The sequence below is a fragment of the Cyprinodon tularosa genome, unplaced genomic scaffold (assembly GCF_016077235.1).
Source record: "Cyprinodon tularosa strain WSP-4 unplaced genomic scaffold, ASM1607723v1 ctg542, whole genome shotgun sequence".
NCBI classification, from domain to species: Eukaryota; Metazoa; Chordata; class Actinopteri; order Cyprinodontiformes; family Cyprinodontidae; genus Cyprinodon; species Cyprinodon tularosa.
The window spans coordinates 374,439-392,734 of NW_024039277.1; the positions used below are offsets into that span (position 1 = coordinate 374,439).

At 38.3% G+C, this 18,296-nt stretch overlaps 1 protein-coding gene across 1 annotated transcript; it reads right to left on the minus strand.

Moving 5' to 3' along the window:
• Positions 1 to 1,828: 1,828 nt before the first annotated feature.
• On the minus strand, positions 1,829 to 14,766 carry LOC119796314 (extracellular serine/threonine protein kinase FAM20C-like). Its single transcript, XM_038304813.1, has 6 exons — positions 14,719 to 14,766; positions 6,038 to 6,541; positions 5,108 to 5,283; positions 4,048 to 4,126; positions 2,023 to 2,111; positions 1,829 to 1,851 (listed from the first exon to the last, which is right to left on the minus strand). Coding segments are annotated over exons 1-6 (858 nt in total). The 5' UTR covers positions 14,721 to 14,766; the 3' UTR covers positions 1,829 to 1,843.
• Positions 14,767 to 18,296: the final 3,530 nt, after the last annotated feature.

An 18,296-nucleotide genomic window follows, 5' to 3' on the forward strand; every position in this document is an offset into this window, starting at 1 on the left:
CTTGGCACTCTTTGGGCCCCTTGGTACCAATTGAGCATCGTAGCAACGCCACAGCCTACCTGAGTATTGTTGCTGACCATGTCCATCCCTTTATGACCACAATGTACCCAACTTCTGATGGCTACTTTCAGCAGGATAATGCGCCATGTCATAAAGCTGGAATCATCTCAGACTGGTTTCTTGAACATGACAATGAGTTCACTGTACTCAAATGGCCTCCACAGTCACCAGATCTCAATCCAATAGAGCATCTTTGGGATGTGGTGAAACGGGAGATTCGCGTCATGGATGTGCAGCCGACAAATCTGCGGCAACTGTGTGATGCCATCATGTCAATATGGACCAAACTCCCTGAAGAATGGTTCCAGCACCTTGTTGAATCTATGCCACGAAGAATTGAGGCAGTTCTGAAGGCAAAAGGGGGTCCAACCCGTTACTAGCATGGGGTACCTAATAAAGTGGCCAGTGAGTGTATATATATATATATATATATATATATATATATATATATATGTGTGTGTGTGTGTGTGTGTGTGTGTGTGTATATATATATATATATATATATATATATATATATATATATATATATATATATATATATATATATATATATATGTGTGTGTATATATACACACATTTTTATTAAAAAATATATAGGGAAAGCCTTGATTTTTCTGTTACGATAGACATTATTACTTACTGATGATATTTTGGTTTTAAAAAGAACATAATAAGGAACAATTAAGACTATAGAGAAAATGAGGTCATCATTTTTCACAAAAACCATGTCTTTGTTTTCTGGATTTGTAGACCTGAATCTATGATGAAATGCTGCTAAATGCTTAAGCTATGTAGATTTATCCTCAGTAGAAGTCTGCTGGAGGTTTTTCACACTCACCACATGCTTGCTCAGCAAGTGGGGTTGTTGCAGAGTCATGATGAGACATGATGACAGCAGCACGGCATATAACATTTGTCAATTGAAATTATAAAGTCAATCTGACTTAATTTGCTGTATTATTAACAGGATCAATTTGGAAAGCCTGCTGTTAAGATTGTAATATGTTGGATTAATTTTAACTGTTAAGTAAAGTAACATGTCTTCAGTGGGATAGAAGAAACATACTCATCAAGAAATCCAGTATAACCAAGTCTATGAAGTCCACCAGTCTGGTGCCTTTGTCATATGGAGGAGTCTTCTTCACAGTTGCACAGTAATCAGGATCCGTCTCCCATCTGAAACAAAGTTTCATAAATATTCACTTTCTGACTTCAATCCCAATAGCTATGGCTACAGTTAGATTTTTATCGAAATTCTTATCTTTAAAAAGATTGTGGATTATCTTAATGTAGCACACTAAATTACAAATAATCTCTTAGATGGACTTCTCTGTGTCTAGTTACCGTGCCAGCTTGCTGCGGCTGTATGACCGTCTCCATGGGGACCTCCAGCTTCTGCGTTTGGCTAGGGAGAGATCTGGAAGCATCACAGCCATCGAGGCCTCCAGGTACTGGGGGTTTCCACACACAGCATGCTCTGTGGAGCAGTAGTAGGAACACTGGCCATAGAAGCACACGTTGCCCACTAGGGGGAGAAAGAGGAGCATGACAAGGAGAATACAGGTCAGTAATGAAGAGGAGATAGCAATGTCAAAATAATAATTTTTAAAAAAAGGATTATTCAGAATTTCAAAGGCCTCGCAAGAAAATCCATAGATAATTTAGCAGTATGTACCGGGGGAGTTAAAGAAGGTTTTAGCCAATTTGCGGTCAGTTGTTACATCTTTGATCTCCTTCACCACATCCACCAGCCTCCCGACTGCAAGAGGGATTCTCCTGTAACCTAAGATCCTGCAGGGAGATGAAGGCAGATGAAAAGAAAGACAAGCACAGAAAGAAAAGACATAAAAGGCACAGAAGAAAGGAAAAAAGAAATAAAGATATAAACACACATGTCATCGACTATGATACTTATTATGACAGAAGTGTGGATTTATGGGCTTTGATAAAGTGATAATTTACCTGTCCAGGTGAAAGGCTGCAATTTCTGCATTATGTCTCTCAAAGTCAGAGAAGTAGTAAAGATTGTAGTTAGTTTCTTCATCTCTCTCCTGCCTGTTCGGGAAAAGATTAATTATACTTATACTTTTCTTACAGTAAACATACAGATTTCACTCAAACATTCACTTTTTATTTAACACAATGAGAAGAATCTGACTAAAATCAGTTATAGCAAGTTTGTAATTTATTCCATTTTCTCGTTCAAAAATACCCCCATACAATGGCGATGTGTTGGACTGGTGTGCAACATAGTTTATATCTTGCATCATAAGATTTTTAGTTGAGTTTGTAACAGTATCTAAATTGAAAAAAAAAATGAATTGTGTGTGTATATATATATATATATATATATATATATATATATATATATATATATATATATATATATATATATATATATATATATATATATATATATATATATATATATAAAACAAGCTGAGGAGCTTTTTACACATGCTGCCTAATGATAACTTTTCAAAAACCATCCTCCAAACCTAACACTTTATCTCTTGTATGGTTGCCTTGAGAGATGGCTAAATGGATGCACAGTAACGGCACTGGTGAAGACTTTTAATGAGCACACAAAATATATATTTTTTAATTATGGTCTTATTTCATGGATGAATCCGTCCATTGTCTATACATCCTCATGTATGCAGGGTTGTGGTTGGCATGCTATCTGCTTATATCCTGCAGTCATTGGTTAAAATGCAAGAGTTAGTCCATCACAGGGCTACACAGAGAACCATGGAGCAACAACCATGCACATCCATACATAGGGTAGCTGTGAGACCAATTAACTCAAACGTCTATATGAAATGTGGGAGGAAGCTAGAACATCTTTAGTAAACCTACGCATGTACAGGGAAAACATGCTAAGTGCAGAAAGATCCCAGCATGGGCATTTTAATCCACCTTCATTCTGCAACCCCATTAATGAAGAGCGCTTGTTTTGCATCTTCTGTTCCACATCAAATCCACCTGGAGCATTCGTTGCAAGAAAGTTCAGTATTTGTCTCATCTGTCCAAAGCAGCGTGTTCCAGTTAAAGCCCAGGTAAAGCTTAACCAAACTCCAAACAATAGTTTTCAAAACAATCCTTTTGTCCGACACTCCATTCAAAGGAAAGATCAGCTGGTGTACAAGATTTGATGGTTTTGATGAAAACCTTCTGACCTCAGGATGACACACTTTACTGCAAATCTGTGTAAGTTAGGTTTTAAGATCTTTACCTTCAGTAATATAATGCTTGTTTGGGGGCAAAATCTGTTTTATTATAAAGGTTAAAGAACTATTATTTTAAGGATGTAACATTAAATGTTAAATTTAGCCTTGTTTGTCATTATCAGGTCATGCTACTGCAATAGATGATTTTTTTTTTTTATTCAAGCCTTTTTATCATTTCTTTCAAGGGTGCCATTTAAAGGTACAGTGGATAATGTTTTCTTTCCGAGTGGATCATCAAAATAAGTGGTGGTCCCAATTTTCAGTCATTCTGGTGAGATGTTGCTTGTCCCCATTTGTACTTACCGGTGGAAACAGAAACTTTTAAGCAGAGTGTGCATGAGTAGAAATGGGCTTGTGCATGCTCTCGGGAGCGGGTACTGGGTTGTGAATGTGCTTTTTTTTTTTTTAAGAGGAGAGGGCGGGTGTTTTCAGAAATCCTCTACTATACTTTAAATATAAATGGGGCTGTGTCTTTTCCTGTTTTACAGTGAAACTTCTTCTAAATTAGTTTTCCACCTGCTGTTATTTCCATTAATTGTTTTTCCTACATTACCTTTAAACTGCTTCCTTGCATACATATAAGTTCCCTACAGGAAATTAATATCAAATTAAATACTTTTTCATTCATTACTACTATGTTTTTCTTCATATTTCATTGTATATTTTTTAGCACTTTGTTTACTGGAATATTTCAATATCATATTTTAGGCACATTTGGTTTAATAGTCTGCTTGTTTATTTTAATTTTCCAGCTTACTTCTTAGGTTTGAACAGAGCTTGTCCGTAGTTAGGAAATGTCATAACCAGCTTCAGTTGTGTCCCACCAGACTTCTGCACTGAAAAAAAGCACAGAGAGCGTTACCATCGCAACACAAACACACACAAACTCCCGCTGTGACCCAAACACTGGCTTTTAATGGAGCATCCAGGCAAATACATAAATACAGTGTATCTGAGAGGATATGTGCGTCATAACCAGATAGTGTAGCACATTTTATTCAGCTCATGTATTTAGAACATTTTGTAAATTTCTGAGTTGCTGTGTTATTTTTAGCAGGATTTCATACCTTTTGAACACTCTCCTGTTATTGAGGGATTTCTTTCCCAGGGATTTAAGATGAATATGGTCATTTACATTGAATAATGTCAGATTTCTGTAAAAATTCAAAACATATCCACTGGACTTGGTTTTCAAGATTTGAAGACGTTTCGCCACCTCTCCAGGAAGCTTTCTCAATTCAAATGTCTGGATCCGCAGTGAGTTTGAGTCTTATATAGACAACGCCTTGTATCGCTTGGAAACATGCAATGGTAACCGATGAATGGGTCGTTAGTTCCATCGTTATGTTTACTTCAGCAGCTCATGCATTCTTGGCCACCATTTACTAAGCCCACTCCACTTCTGCTGAACCTCAAAGGTCCCTTCAAACTTCAGCGTCTCTCATTTGAGAAGAACTTCAAACTGATCCTCCGCTTGAAAGTCTTGCCCCAAACTTCAGGCATTGCAGGATTACAACAACCCTTTTTTTCATCATGACTTTGAGCTCTGTGTGGCCCTTCTTACCACGACATATTTCGCTTAGAATACCAATGATTTTTATTTCGGGCGATGTCTCTTTAAATCAAAGTGTTTATGGTGCTGTTTCAAAATACCATGCATCTGAAGTAAAATTTTAAAAATAACCTTTTTTTCTCAAAAAAACACTCACTGCTTTAATTATATAGAAGGAAAACAAAAAAATCCAAATAAATATTGAAAAACAACATTGCATTTCTTGCCCCTTCTCTAAACAGCTTACTATAGCTGCATGTCATACCTGCACTGACGATACGATGTGTGGCCAGCTGCTGGGTTAAAAGCTCCATGTTGGGGTCACGGTGTGGGTAAAGCTCCCAGCGTGTGATGCCCAGATGGAAGCGTAGCCACGGAGGTTGGCTGCTACTGCTACTATTCCACTGAGCGTCATCATATCCATCCTGGGTGTCGCTTTCCCTGTTAAAACAGACATACACATACAGTAGAAATGGTTTTGAAGCTGTCATGCTGTACTGAAATGGGTTCAGTTAAAATAATTTTGCACGATGTTGCTCAAACTCTGGTACCGCTATCGCTGATCACACTGGGTTTCCTATATAGGTACTAAAATAAGATTTATTTATCATCTATTACAAGGTAAACATGGGGGGGAGTTAGAAGGAAAATTAGAAATTATAAGCCCCCCATATCAAAAATAATAAAATGAGTATTTTAAATTGAGTGGTAGATATATTAAGACATCATCAGAGTATGACATTAAATCACTAACTGGTGGTTGCTAATGCTGTGGGCCATTTATCTTAGAAGCCAGAAGTTGAAGGTTTCATTAAAGTACCAAGAATCCCATGTTCTGCTGCAAACTGGATTTAGTAAAAGATGGTTCTAATTCACCAGGATGTCATGATGCAAGCTAATATCAATAGATATGTAGATGTTTCAAAACTGAAGGGAGATGTTCGCAAACAGATGTTGATTGTGTATTTTCTGTAAATCTGGACAAAATTTATTGCGTTACAAAGTGAAGGAGGCGAACCCAAACAAACCCTAAAATGGTGCCCCAACACAAACGCGTCAGACTATAGTTCACAAGGCCTGTCATAAGGTTAGTAAATTTAAGAAAAAGCACTTATATAGGTAGGATAGTATATAGTGTATACATAAACATACAGTACAGACATGATCTTTTCTGGATGAGCTGTGTGGTACTGACCACATCTGGGTGCTCCTTTGACTCGGCTTGACCTTTGGTTTCACCTTCAGAAGCCAGTCATCCTCGGGAACCACGGGTTTGGGCATGTTGTAAAGTGGATGGTCAAATAGCGCTCTGAGCTTTGACAAGTCGGATGCCCAGCGTTCAGTTCTGTTGGCAGCGCTCTCAGTGTTGTTATTCTGGGGATTTTTACCTTCTTTCGATCTGAAGCTATTGTAAGGGAGTCTTTGAACATTTATTTTTGCTTCCCTTCCAACGTCTTGATAGGAAGGATCTCTTTGAAGAGGATCAGGTGGTGGCTCCTCAAGACCTCTGACCCCCACCGAGGTGTTGTTGGTGCGTGCCAAATCCCTTAAGTGTATCTTTGGTTGCAGTGTAGTGTCACAAGGCAGGTGAGGAATGGAGAGTGTGATGAGCGCAAGGAGGAGGTGGAGGAAAATGGTGATGAAGGCCAAGGAGAGACAGATTGTCCCGGAGCGCCGACGCATACGCCATGTCATCCTCCTGAAAGCAAAGGCAGAAGGTCAGAGGACAATAAATAGCTTGAACACAGAAAAGAGACATGACAAAGAGACAGGATAAAAGAAATACGGTGCTTTGGAAAAGTATGCAGACCCCTTTAAGTCAGAGTTAGTAAGTATGAAACTTAATTCATATCTGTTGAATCTAATATGATATGACAAACAGAAACATTAGAGTTCTTTACTCCAATCCCCCTAAATACAACCAACTGCAGCCAATTTCCTTGAGAAGTACTCTGTTTAGCATACTGTACAGTTCATTGGTACATGATTTACCCTTTGTGTGAATAAAGTTGTTCTGTAGAGACATCATGGGTCTGTTAAATAATTATAGCATTCAAGAGGTAACGAATGCAAGGCCATGCAGATGAGACCAAATTTGAAATCCCAGGTCAGTCTAAATTAGGGCTGTGCAACATGGCTGTAAAACGTATCACAATGTAGGCCTTTTTTATCTGTCGATATCGATAATTATTGATTAGTGCTTTGTTTACCTGTTTCACATGGTGACCAGTGGGGAAAAAAAGGTTATATTTGAACTATAACACTGATTACCTTCAACTTTTAAAAATAGTTCAGCCCTACTTCCAGCTTTGCTTATTTTGGCTGTGAGAGTTTTAGAGGCTTAAACCCTTTCCTCTGCTTACCGGTTTATCTCCCAGAGTAGCATGTGGTTCTGGATCTTAGTTCACATATATTTGTTAATGAAAGCTCTGTGTTTACACTTTGAAAATTCTCCCCCTGGTTCTTTCCTGAGAAGAGATCATTCAGGACAAACTCTTTAAATAACACTAAATGATAACATATTTTGGCATGAAATGAAATCTGACTCAGACTAGAAAAAATTGCTTTAGTATACAGATGCCAGTGCTTACCAACTCGCCCACCACTGATCCCTCTCTTTACCTTTAAAAATTAGGTATTTTTCAGCTGAAAGTTACTGCAAACATTCAACTAGAGCTACGCCAGAATGTTTCTGATCAAAGATTACATTAGATCATTTTAGAAAAATGAAAAAACAATACTTTCATGCGTTACATACTCTGTTGTCAGGCTCAACAGCTCTTTTTGTAAAAGCTAACTGTATTCGGCACAAACCAACACTTATAGACCCTCTTCGCTGAGGCATTCTGTAATGACGTCAAGAGCGCAACGGTCTAAGCTCATTGGATAAGTGATGATCCACATCTCTGATAATGGACCTGGCCGTTCCGCTCACTGCTGTCTTTTTAGAAACTTCAGTTTTTGCCTTCAGACATATACCTACCCAGCATTTTTAACAGTTCTGCTCAGCTTGTTTCTGTCTACCACTGCAAGGTACCCAAATCACACAGTGATGCTAAAAAAAGGCTGACAAGGGATTATCTGAAGAACCTGTGGGTGCACTCCAAAACCCCTGAGTTTCCTGATCACAAACAGTCTCTGATTGGCTTTCTTACTAATTTCATTCACATTTAAAGAGAAACTGAGCCTTTCATCAATGTGTGTACCTAAGTAACCAAAGCTCATGATCACCTCATCTGCTGGTTAGACATAGACAAGGACTAGACATGTTTAGATCTACTGAAGGTTAGCTCCTTGGCAGTGGTGGGCAGTGCATATGGTAACTAGGCCTTCAGTGGGCACCCCTCAACTTTATCTACTTTTTATCCCTTGATCTCCATATATATATATATAGCGCAGATGCCTATCTGGGGGTGTGAACAAATCAGTCTTGTGTGCAGGCCTATTGTTAACACTTTGAACGTGACCTGATAACATGGATGCAGCTATAAAGCCGCCATGTTTGCTTAAGGGTACATTTATTCTTAAGGAAGCCATTCAGCGTGGTTGAAGATGATGGGCTCGAGCTCGTTCTCTGGGTGGCCACAGGTGCTCATACATGCCCAGCACGCCACAGAGAAAGCTGCAAAAGATGAGAAGTTGGTCGAGGCGACGTGTTTAGTACTGACAGTGGACCACTGGATATCTGTCAATAATAACTACCTCGGTGTTACTGCACACCTCATCGATGCAAGCTGGGAACTACACACCTTCGCTTTAGGTAGGCAATGTTATGTCATTTTAAATTTCATCTTACCACGAAACCACGAATGATTACTACAAAGTTATTTTTGCTTCTTGATGACTGCTTTGGTGAATGTGGGTAAAGTGGGACGCTTTATGAAAATGTTGGTTCAGTGGTATTATGTGATGCATTTTGGAAACAGGAAATGAGCCCCTGGTCTAATGCACCATCTGACTAGAGAAACCTGTTCAAAGACTTACTTTCACCTATTATTTAGATAGCACACACATATCATCCTTATCATATTTTATTCTTACCCTTATCTTATTTTGTTCCTATCCTTATGTTATTTCCCGCCAGGGATTATTAAAGTAAATAAAGTAATTCTGATTCTGATTAATGAATCCCTTTGGCAGAAAACAAATGACCCATTTTAATCTAGATTAATTCCAAGATTACAGTGAGATTAATCTAGATTTTAAAAAAATGATCTATGCCCACCTCTTATATATACATATGTATGTATGACATGTATGTATGACATATATATATATATATATATATATATATATATATATATATATATTGCAATGATGGGTGTCAAGGGGTTAATAGCACCACTTTCACGTTTTAACAAATGAAACAATCAATAGTATTCAAATATGAAATGCAACAAGCGCAAGTATAACTGAGACAAAGATTAGTGTGAGCGAGAACGCTAAGATCAAGTAAGCAAGAAGTCCAGTTAAGAGAATCCTCTACCTTATAACCTCAGCTCTGACACATTTACACCATCAGGAGCCATTTAAATTCAATATGCATCTAATTACCAGATAAAATGGAGATTAAGCGTGAAAATAAAATATGTGTAACATTCACAAGAGGTTCTGATTATTTACAAACAAAATCCTTCTTCCTGTCTTTGTGCAGGAAGTCTTTGTATCTCCATTAAGGATCAGCCATTAAGGCCAGAAGAACTTTTAACAAGAGCAAATCTAAAATGCAGATTGTCGTTAGCTTAACTTGGTTGTAAATATTTTTGCTCTGACCAATCAGAGGACAGAAAATGTTGACAAATGTTTGGGCCCTCTAGCTGCCCCCAAATCTGAAACATGATTGGTTGAAGAAAATGCTCCTCACTAATATTGTTAGGTAACATCAGCCAGTACTGCTAATTCTGAAGGCCCTGGGCAGATTTGATTGACATAGCAATACACTAAGGCTGAAATCTGATTGGACAAAAAATATTGAGATCACATAAATGTAATGGAAGCAACTCGGTCATCAAGTGAAACGCAACAAAATTAAGAGAAATCATTGTTTTTCAAATAAATTGATAGAGCTGGAAAGAAGAAAATTAAAGCTTAGTTTGAGTGTCATGATCGGTACACGAATGTGACCCAATTATGCAGAACACCAGTTTATTGAATACAATCCAATGGTAGTATGTTCTGGTATGGTCCTGGGCAACGGGTTCACCGGAGTCTGTGAGGAAGACAGTTAGTTAGCTGGGCTCTTAGCGGTTTGTCCTTTGATAGTCTCTGGTTTGTACCTTGTGGGTCCTTGAATGGATCTTGGAGAGGAAGGTTGTTGGAACTGGAGAGAGTCTGATTAGCTGAGTCCGTTAGCTGCTTCAGCGTCTTGCTTCTGAAAGGTAGCTGACCTTGACTTAGGATCTCCAGCTCTTGGTCCAGAGCTGCAAGAGAATCCAGGGGAAGTCTTCAGGTTTGGCTCTGAGGGCAGGCTCGGTGGGTTAAGCTCTTCCAGAGCTTCACGAAGGAGAATCAGATTTTCCTGGAAAAACAGAGACAAGATTAGGATCCTGTCAGGATCTCAGAGCAAGCAAAGTTCTCAGAGGTTCAGGGCTTAGGTGCTAACCAACTGGCTCAACACTGCGGCGTTGAGGCAAGGTCTGAAGACAGCTTAAGTAGTGGGTCCTCCTGATGATGGTAACGAGCAGCAGCTGTGCAGAGGGCTCTGCTCAGGAGGATCCACGGCGGACTCTGCTGGAGAAGAGAGGTACTTCTCCAGCCTCCAACATTGAGAATGTATGTTAGTATCTCTGATTGATTTTAGGCCAGCAGAAGGCTTTGAAGGCCCTCGCAGCCCACCACTGGTCGTTACTATGCAGTTGTTTATCGCTTCTGTAATAACAGCCGCACTGCCATGAGGTGGGATATCCAGAATGTATGAGGACACGCAATGCTATCTATTTTTATTTTCTTTTGAATAAATACTAAATTTTTCAGAATGTTTTTAACCCTTGGTTACAGTAAAAAAAAAAGCATTTTTTAAAAGTGTAGATGTCTGATTTGTAGAAAGACAGATAGCAGGCAAGCAGTCAACTTCACAGCATTAAAGGTAAGAAAAGTCTCTCTTTTGAGACTGATGCTATAAATATTTAGTTAGGGAACCACAAGGTAGAGGAAATTAAATTAATTAAAAACATTTATTATAAATAGCAACTAACTGTTGGTTTTCATATGTTTATTTGTGTAATAACTTATTTAACTGCTTTTTGTGTACTGGTACAGTTGTAAATTGAAGATAATGTGTTGACTTTATCGTGTATAAGGTATGCAATAACTAAACTGTTCTTCTTTAAGCAGGATAGTCAAAAAAGAAAGAGAAAACACTGACATACACATCCAAGCAATGTCTCAAGCTCCAGTAAGTCATTCTGAGTTTAAGCTTTTCTTATGAAGAACCATAACTTTGGTCCACATTAGGCATCAAAACGGGTTTACACTATATTCAGTGGTACCAAATAATTGATGGATTTTTCGTTTTTGTTCTCTTACAGATGGACATCAGTAATGTGGAAAACAGAGACCTGGATCAGCAGAATATCTCTGAGAAATCAGTACATCGCTGTGACCACTGTGGAAAGGGTTTTAAGAGATCTCATGGTTTGAAAACACACCTGATTATCCACACCGGCGAAAAGCCTTTCCTCTGCCTGCACTGTGGGAAGCAATTCCGCACGAAAGGAAATTTGAATTGCCATCTAAAAATTCACACCGGCGAAAAGCCTTTCGTCTGCCATCAGTGTGGGAAGCAATTCCGCCAGAAAGGAGATTTGAATCGCCATCTACCCATTCACACCGGCGAAAAGCCTTTCGTCTGCCATCAGTGTGGGAAGCAATGCCGCACGAAAGGAAATTTGAATTGCCATCTAAACATTCACACCGGCGAAAAGACTTTCGTCTGCCATCAGTGTGGAAAGCAATTCCGCCAGAAAGGACATTTGAATTACCATCTCGCCATTCACACCGGCGAAAAGCCTTTCGTCTGCCATCAGTGTGGGAAGCAATTCCGCACAAAAGGAAATTTGAATTGCCATCTAAAAATTCACACCGGCGAAAAGCCTTTCGTCTGCCATCAGTGTGGGAAGCAATTCCACCAGAAAGGAGAATTGAATCGCCATCTACCCATTCACACCGGCGAAAAGCCTTTTGTCTGCCATCAGTGTGGAAAGCAATTCCGTCAGAAAGGACATTTGAATTACCATCTCGCCATTCACACCGGCGAAAAGCCTTTCGTCTGCCATCAGTGTGGGAAAAGCTTTGGTCATAGATCTTCTCTGAAAACCCATCTAAATATCCACACCAGAGTCCCTACATGTGCTGGAGGTATGGAAAAACTTCAGACCATTAAAACCTGTGCAACATCATCTGGAAATTGACACAAGAGAAGAAAATTCTACCATAGCAGAGGCTTCACTTCCTGTTATGCTTTTCCTTATCTAAGACCAAAGCTTAACGTCTTTAATAAAATTCACTTGCATTCAAAGACTTTTATATTTTTTCCTTTTGCAGCTATAGTTCTGATAAAAACTTTAAAATGAGTACATATTCCTCCATTTTTAGCTTCCTTTTAATGGCTTCCTGTTAAATCTAGAATTATAATGACCAGATAATGGAAGACCCAGATTCAACCGGAGCAAGAGACCTTTAAACAGTTTATTGGAATTAAACTGGCGCTGGTCGGGAGAGATTCACCAGAATCAGCAATTGCATCACAGAATACAAGTCAGAGATCCAAAAGACACTAAGACAGGTCCAATGGGGGTCAGGCAGGCAGGCAGGTTTACAGGAATACTCGTAATAATCTGGCACTAGTCACTGGCCTGAGAGCTGGTTATACAGTTAGGTAAGAGGGAAAATTTGATGGAGGCTGAGTGGAAACAGGGCAGAGCTGACAGGTGTGTTGAATCCTGAATCAAACCAGCACTCATGCCAGGAATCATGACAAGAATAGAATTCAAAATCCCCCTTCTCACCTATATACCCATAAACAACCAAGATCCATCTTATATTAGAGATCTGATTGTTTCTGGTGTTCCAAACACTCACTTGGTTCCCAGTGGTTCCTAGAATTTCTAAAAGTAAAATGGGAGGCAAAGAATGGCCAAAGAGCCATAAAGGTATGGGAGATGGAGAGTGGATGGCAAGGCTCAGAGCATTTGCCAGCTGTGGGGTTTGAACTTCAGATGTTGGAAATAGACCAGGCAGAAGAAATGGCATGATTTTTATCGGGAAAGCCTCTGTTAAAAAAAAAAAAAAAGAAAAGAAAAAAAGAAAGGACATGATTAATTGTCATTAATAGGATGATGCTGTACCATTTCAGACCCTTTTTAGAGGGTCAGTCTCCTTTAATTGTGGCTTTCACTCTGCTAAGGTAAATCCTTTTATACTTAGTGTCAGGATGCAGCAGGCAGCACTGTGCAGTTTTCTGTTGAAGAAAATGCTCATCAATAATATTGTTAGATAACATCTGATTCTGAAGGCCCTGGGCAGATTGATTGACATAGCAATGCACTAAGGCTGAAATCTGATTGGACAAAAAATATAGAGACCACATAAATTTAATGGAAGCAGCTCAGTCATCAAGAGATATACATACAAAATTAAGAGAATTAATTGTTTTGAATAAATTAATAGAGCTGGAAAGAAGAAAATTAAAGTTTACGTTAAGGATATATGTTAGTGTTTCTGATTGATTTTAAGGCCAGCAGAGAAGGCTTTAAAGGCCCTCGCAGCCCACCACGGCTCCTTGGTCTTAATAACATTGATAATGAGGAAATATTTCTTACACCACTGTTCAACCATGTACACTTCAGCCTTATAATCACAGCTAACTTTATTGACAAAAATACTCACCACAGCCATATTGTCAGCATATTGAAAGAGTGTAACTTTTCTATCTTCTATTTTCAGGACATTAATGTGCAGAGAATACATAAGTGATGGCACACATCTTTGTGGTGCACGTTTATGGACAATGATGTCATCAGACACTGATCAGTGCATCTGAACCATCTCAGCTTAGGCCGTCCAGAACCCAATGAACAATTGGATCTACCCTCCATGCACTCCCAAAATTTAGCACTGACCCAAACCGATCTCAAACCTCATTGTATTAAGGACATAGGTCAGGTCAGTGAATAAAATTCTCTCTCCTGCTCTAAATGACCCAGCCACTAAAGTAATTTCCCTCTGGGATTATTAAAGTATGTCTGACTCTGTTTCACAAGTTCTAATGGGAAATTTTAGGGGCGATCAAGCTGGTCCTTTACTGCAACAAGAAGTGTTTATTCTATCTATATAGAATTTTATTTATATGTATGCAGTAAAAAGACAAGTCCACACCTAAATAAATTTGTTATTCTATTGCAAGACCCAGAAACTGCTGGCTCATTTGACTGAGCTTGGTCTGTTATGAATATCTATATAGAAAAATTAGCAGAGAGTTAAGTTTCCAGCTTGTAGAGAAACAACCAAAGATCATTTAGAATAACTGCAATGATAGCTGGTTCTGCAAAAGAGCTAAGAATTATGCCATATTTTATGTTGGTTAATCATATACGAACAGGAACTGCTTTTAAAATTATGGGGTTTTTTTTGTGGATTACTGCTAAAGCTAGAATACATTTGCAAGGAACACGTGGTTAAAAAGGGCAAAACAGCAAAAACACGATAAACTACAAACATTTGGAAATTTTGAACATGATTAAAACTTTTACTGAGGTGTTTTTTTTATCATATTCCTGTCTTTCAAAACGGCCATTATTTACATTGACAACATTTAGACTTGATCTTTTTTTTTTAACAACCCAACGAAACAAGGTCTTCTGAAATTAATGTACTCACATGTTTCTGTCTTCTGCAGATGATTTTCCTTTCTAGCTGTTTATTGCAGAAAGGTGACAAGAGACTGGGTTGCACCCAGGGTTAATTCATCCAGTTTTTATCTTTCTCCAATTTCAAGGAATTTGCAGTTGGGAAGGTAGCCAGGTCAGAGTGATCTGGGCACAAATCAATGTGTTTACTTATTACTCTTTAAACTGCACCCCTTTTATAACAAGGTTTGTCCTCTGCAATGAGACTTCTTTTTTCTTTTTACTAATCCTGATGAATATGAAAAGTTTAATACTAAACCTGCTTAACTTTTGAAACCAACATTCAATGCTAAAATAAAAATCTCTTTCATAAATGTATGATTTGAAACCAAAGACTTTGCGCACATCTGAAAACAAATCAGCCAGTGACATTTCAGCTACTTCTGCAGCACATTTAATGGCATTGTCACAGTGATAAATATTTTATACCTCGTACTCACTCCCACATATTAACATGCATTTAAATGAGCTCCATTTACAAAACATAAGCAAAAATGTTTTGCTTTTTTCCCCCTGCAAAATAACTACAACGTAAATGTTGTTTTTCAAGCAGCAACATAGAAAGATATAATTGATAGGATAAAATGCACATTTGTTTCTAAATAACTTGAATTGCATTATATAAAAGTAATATGTAACCAAATCAGCTGTCAGGCGCTAGAGCTAGGAGACAGATGTTTTATGTTCAGTGTGCACGCTTGCGTCGAGTCCTCATCAGGCTTGTCAGGCCTCGTGGAGGATCCCTAAAGATACACTGTTTCTGTGAAGTTGAGCTCTTTAAAGTGCGCCTGGGTGTGTGTACGTGTGTGTTTCTGCATGTTTTATAACTGTGTGCATGCTCAACTCAACCCAATCCACGTGCTGTGTCTCACAGCCATGTGACACTCTGGAGAATATATTGATGAAAAATCCCAGCCCGTGACTCATTTATTATCAGCTCAAAAGAGTCGACTAGATTTTTTTTTTTCTTCCATCGCTGGTCATATTCATTCATTATTCACCAACTTTCATAAAGAAACATCAGAAATGATGTCTGTAACATGTGAGATGAATGCAAAATAATGGAAAATATTGGAAATTTCAGTAAATATTCTAATTTTTTTTTTAAATACAACAGAATTGTCTCCAAGGAGGACTCATAAACACCTCCGCACTTCGTAGGACTGCAAAAACAGTGAGAACTCGGCTTGTAATTATCTCTCTGTTTGGAAAATAAATGAGTCCACATCAAGAAAAGAAATCAATAGACTTGTTATTTTCCTACAGTGCTGTGAATCAGTTTTGTATATATAAATATGAGGAATGTAGTTACTATGGCATGCTATTTATTCAGACACTGTGGCCTGACGCCCATTGTCAAGCAGAAGAAAAGAGACGTAGGTGGGCACCGACGATGATGGAAGCCATCAACCTGAAAGATGCCGTAGGTGCTGGTGTTTCAGGAAAAAGCTGAAAGTTAAAAGGATGTCCCTATTGTCATTTTTTGACCATGAAAGAAGCATTTTAAGGTTCTCCTGAAAGCAACAAGTCGAGGAATTGTTTTTGGAGGAGAAAAATATTGCATACCAGGAAGTCAAGTCCATTATCATGGCTATCATGGACATCACAGTAGATAAATGCTCTGATGGTACAGTAGCAGAAAAACTGAAGGAGATGAGATTTATTCCTTGATGTTGAAGGCATTGAACATTGTGGGCCTATTTTGGTAAATGTCCTTCATCAGCATTACATCTAGGGAGGGCAGAGCGTGCAACTATCTTCCTTCATGCTCGCTATTAGGTGTATTTATTAGTTTATTGTACTTGAAGGAGATAATGTTTTTAAAATTGTCCATGGGAGGTGTGTTGTTCAGCCCTCATGAGTTTGGTAGATCTGGGGAACATTTATGGTTTATGGGGGAATTCAAATGCACAACTCCTTGGATTGGTTTGTTTAGACTTACATGCGTGCAGGATAATACTGGCTGATAAATTATTAATGGTTGTTAGAGACTCTGTTTCGGCAAAGAGGCCAGAGATTTAACAACCCAATGGATAGACACGAATAAGAAGGATCAAACTACAACACAGAAGTTTGATAGCTATAAAATTAGGTCAAACAAAAAATGTATAAATAACATATAAAAAAAACAAGCCAAATGGTCTAGGCACATTATAATGATTTGCAGGGAGTGTCTGCTGGAAGAGACATCTGTCCCATCTTCTGACACCAAAAAAAAAAAAAAAAAAAAAAAATGCATTTATTTTCCCCAATCTAAATGTGAAAGCAACCACTTGTTTTGATCATTTATTTATTTTATTCAGACTGTTTAATGTTTTTTTTTTTTTCGTTTTGTTTTTCCAGCATTTTATTGTCATTGAACTGTCACAAGTACAGAACAATGAAATAATCCCTCTGCAACTGTCCTTGGGGAGCAGTGGGCAGCCATCATGCGGCGCCAGGGGAGCAGTGTGGGGTTAAGGGTCTTTGCTCAGAGAGCCAGAGTGGCAGTCTGTAGGAGTGGGGTTCGAACTCAGAACCTCAGGATTCCAAGCTCTATGCCTAACCACTAGGCCACCTCTCCCCCGTGTTAACTTCATATTAATGCATTAAATACATATTAAAATGTTGATTAATATGAATTTAAACCTGGAATATTGGTGCTCTTCCTATGCAAATCCTTAGGTAATATTTGTATTTAGCTTTTTATCCAAATTTTACCTTACTTTTTTCAGCTTCTTGGCAGAAAATTTATTACAGGAATGAGGAAAGAGTCAATTATTTCATTCTAGAAACATCTAAGCTGTAATTTCAGTGTGTCTCTTTCCAGTGTTTTATAATTCTTTCATCAAATAACCTCTGAGACTCTCTTAGGTCTACTTATTGCTCTCTGTCTCTACTCCACTAGTGTATATTAAACTAAGCTATTTTAGTTAGATACACAGACATCATTCATCTTTTATTCATTGCATCTACATACTCTTGTTTCTTTCCCCAAAGCATTCGGTGTCGTCTTTTCAATCCATTCCCATTGTATGGAATGTACCCCCCCACAGGTACTGCAAGTGAATTTAAAAATAGGGTTTGCCTCATGCACCCTCTCTGAGAAGAAGACATGCACATTAATATTGGATTGTGTTTTTTATTTCAGTTAAAAAAAAGAAAACGCCCGGTAGTGATGTTCAGATGAAAGATTTATCCCTCCTTCTCATTTCTGCTCTCCCTCTGATGCCTCAAGTCTAATTCTTTGCTGCCTTGAAACAGCCCCCTTCATCTACTCACAAAAATCTCTGCCTTTTATAATGATGGCTGGAATCAGAATATTCAGTAAAACCACAAGTAAACCATCTGAATTCTAGGAGTCGGCTTGTCTTATTACATTCAACCACCAACTGATTCCCTCTTTTGATATACCCTCTTTGTGTTGCAATAACACACTTGCACTCACATTGCTGAAAGCTCCAAACCTGCTTCTTCTCAGGTGGTGAGAAGGTTGCTATGATACAAGACCTAGCTTTTCAAACTGGAAAGGATGTTTTAATCTTTTTACTGAATTAAAATTATCAAAAA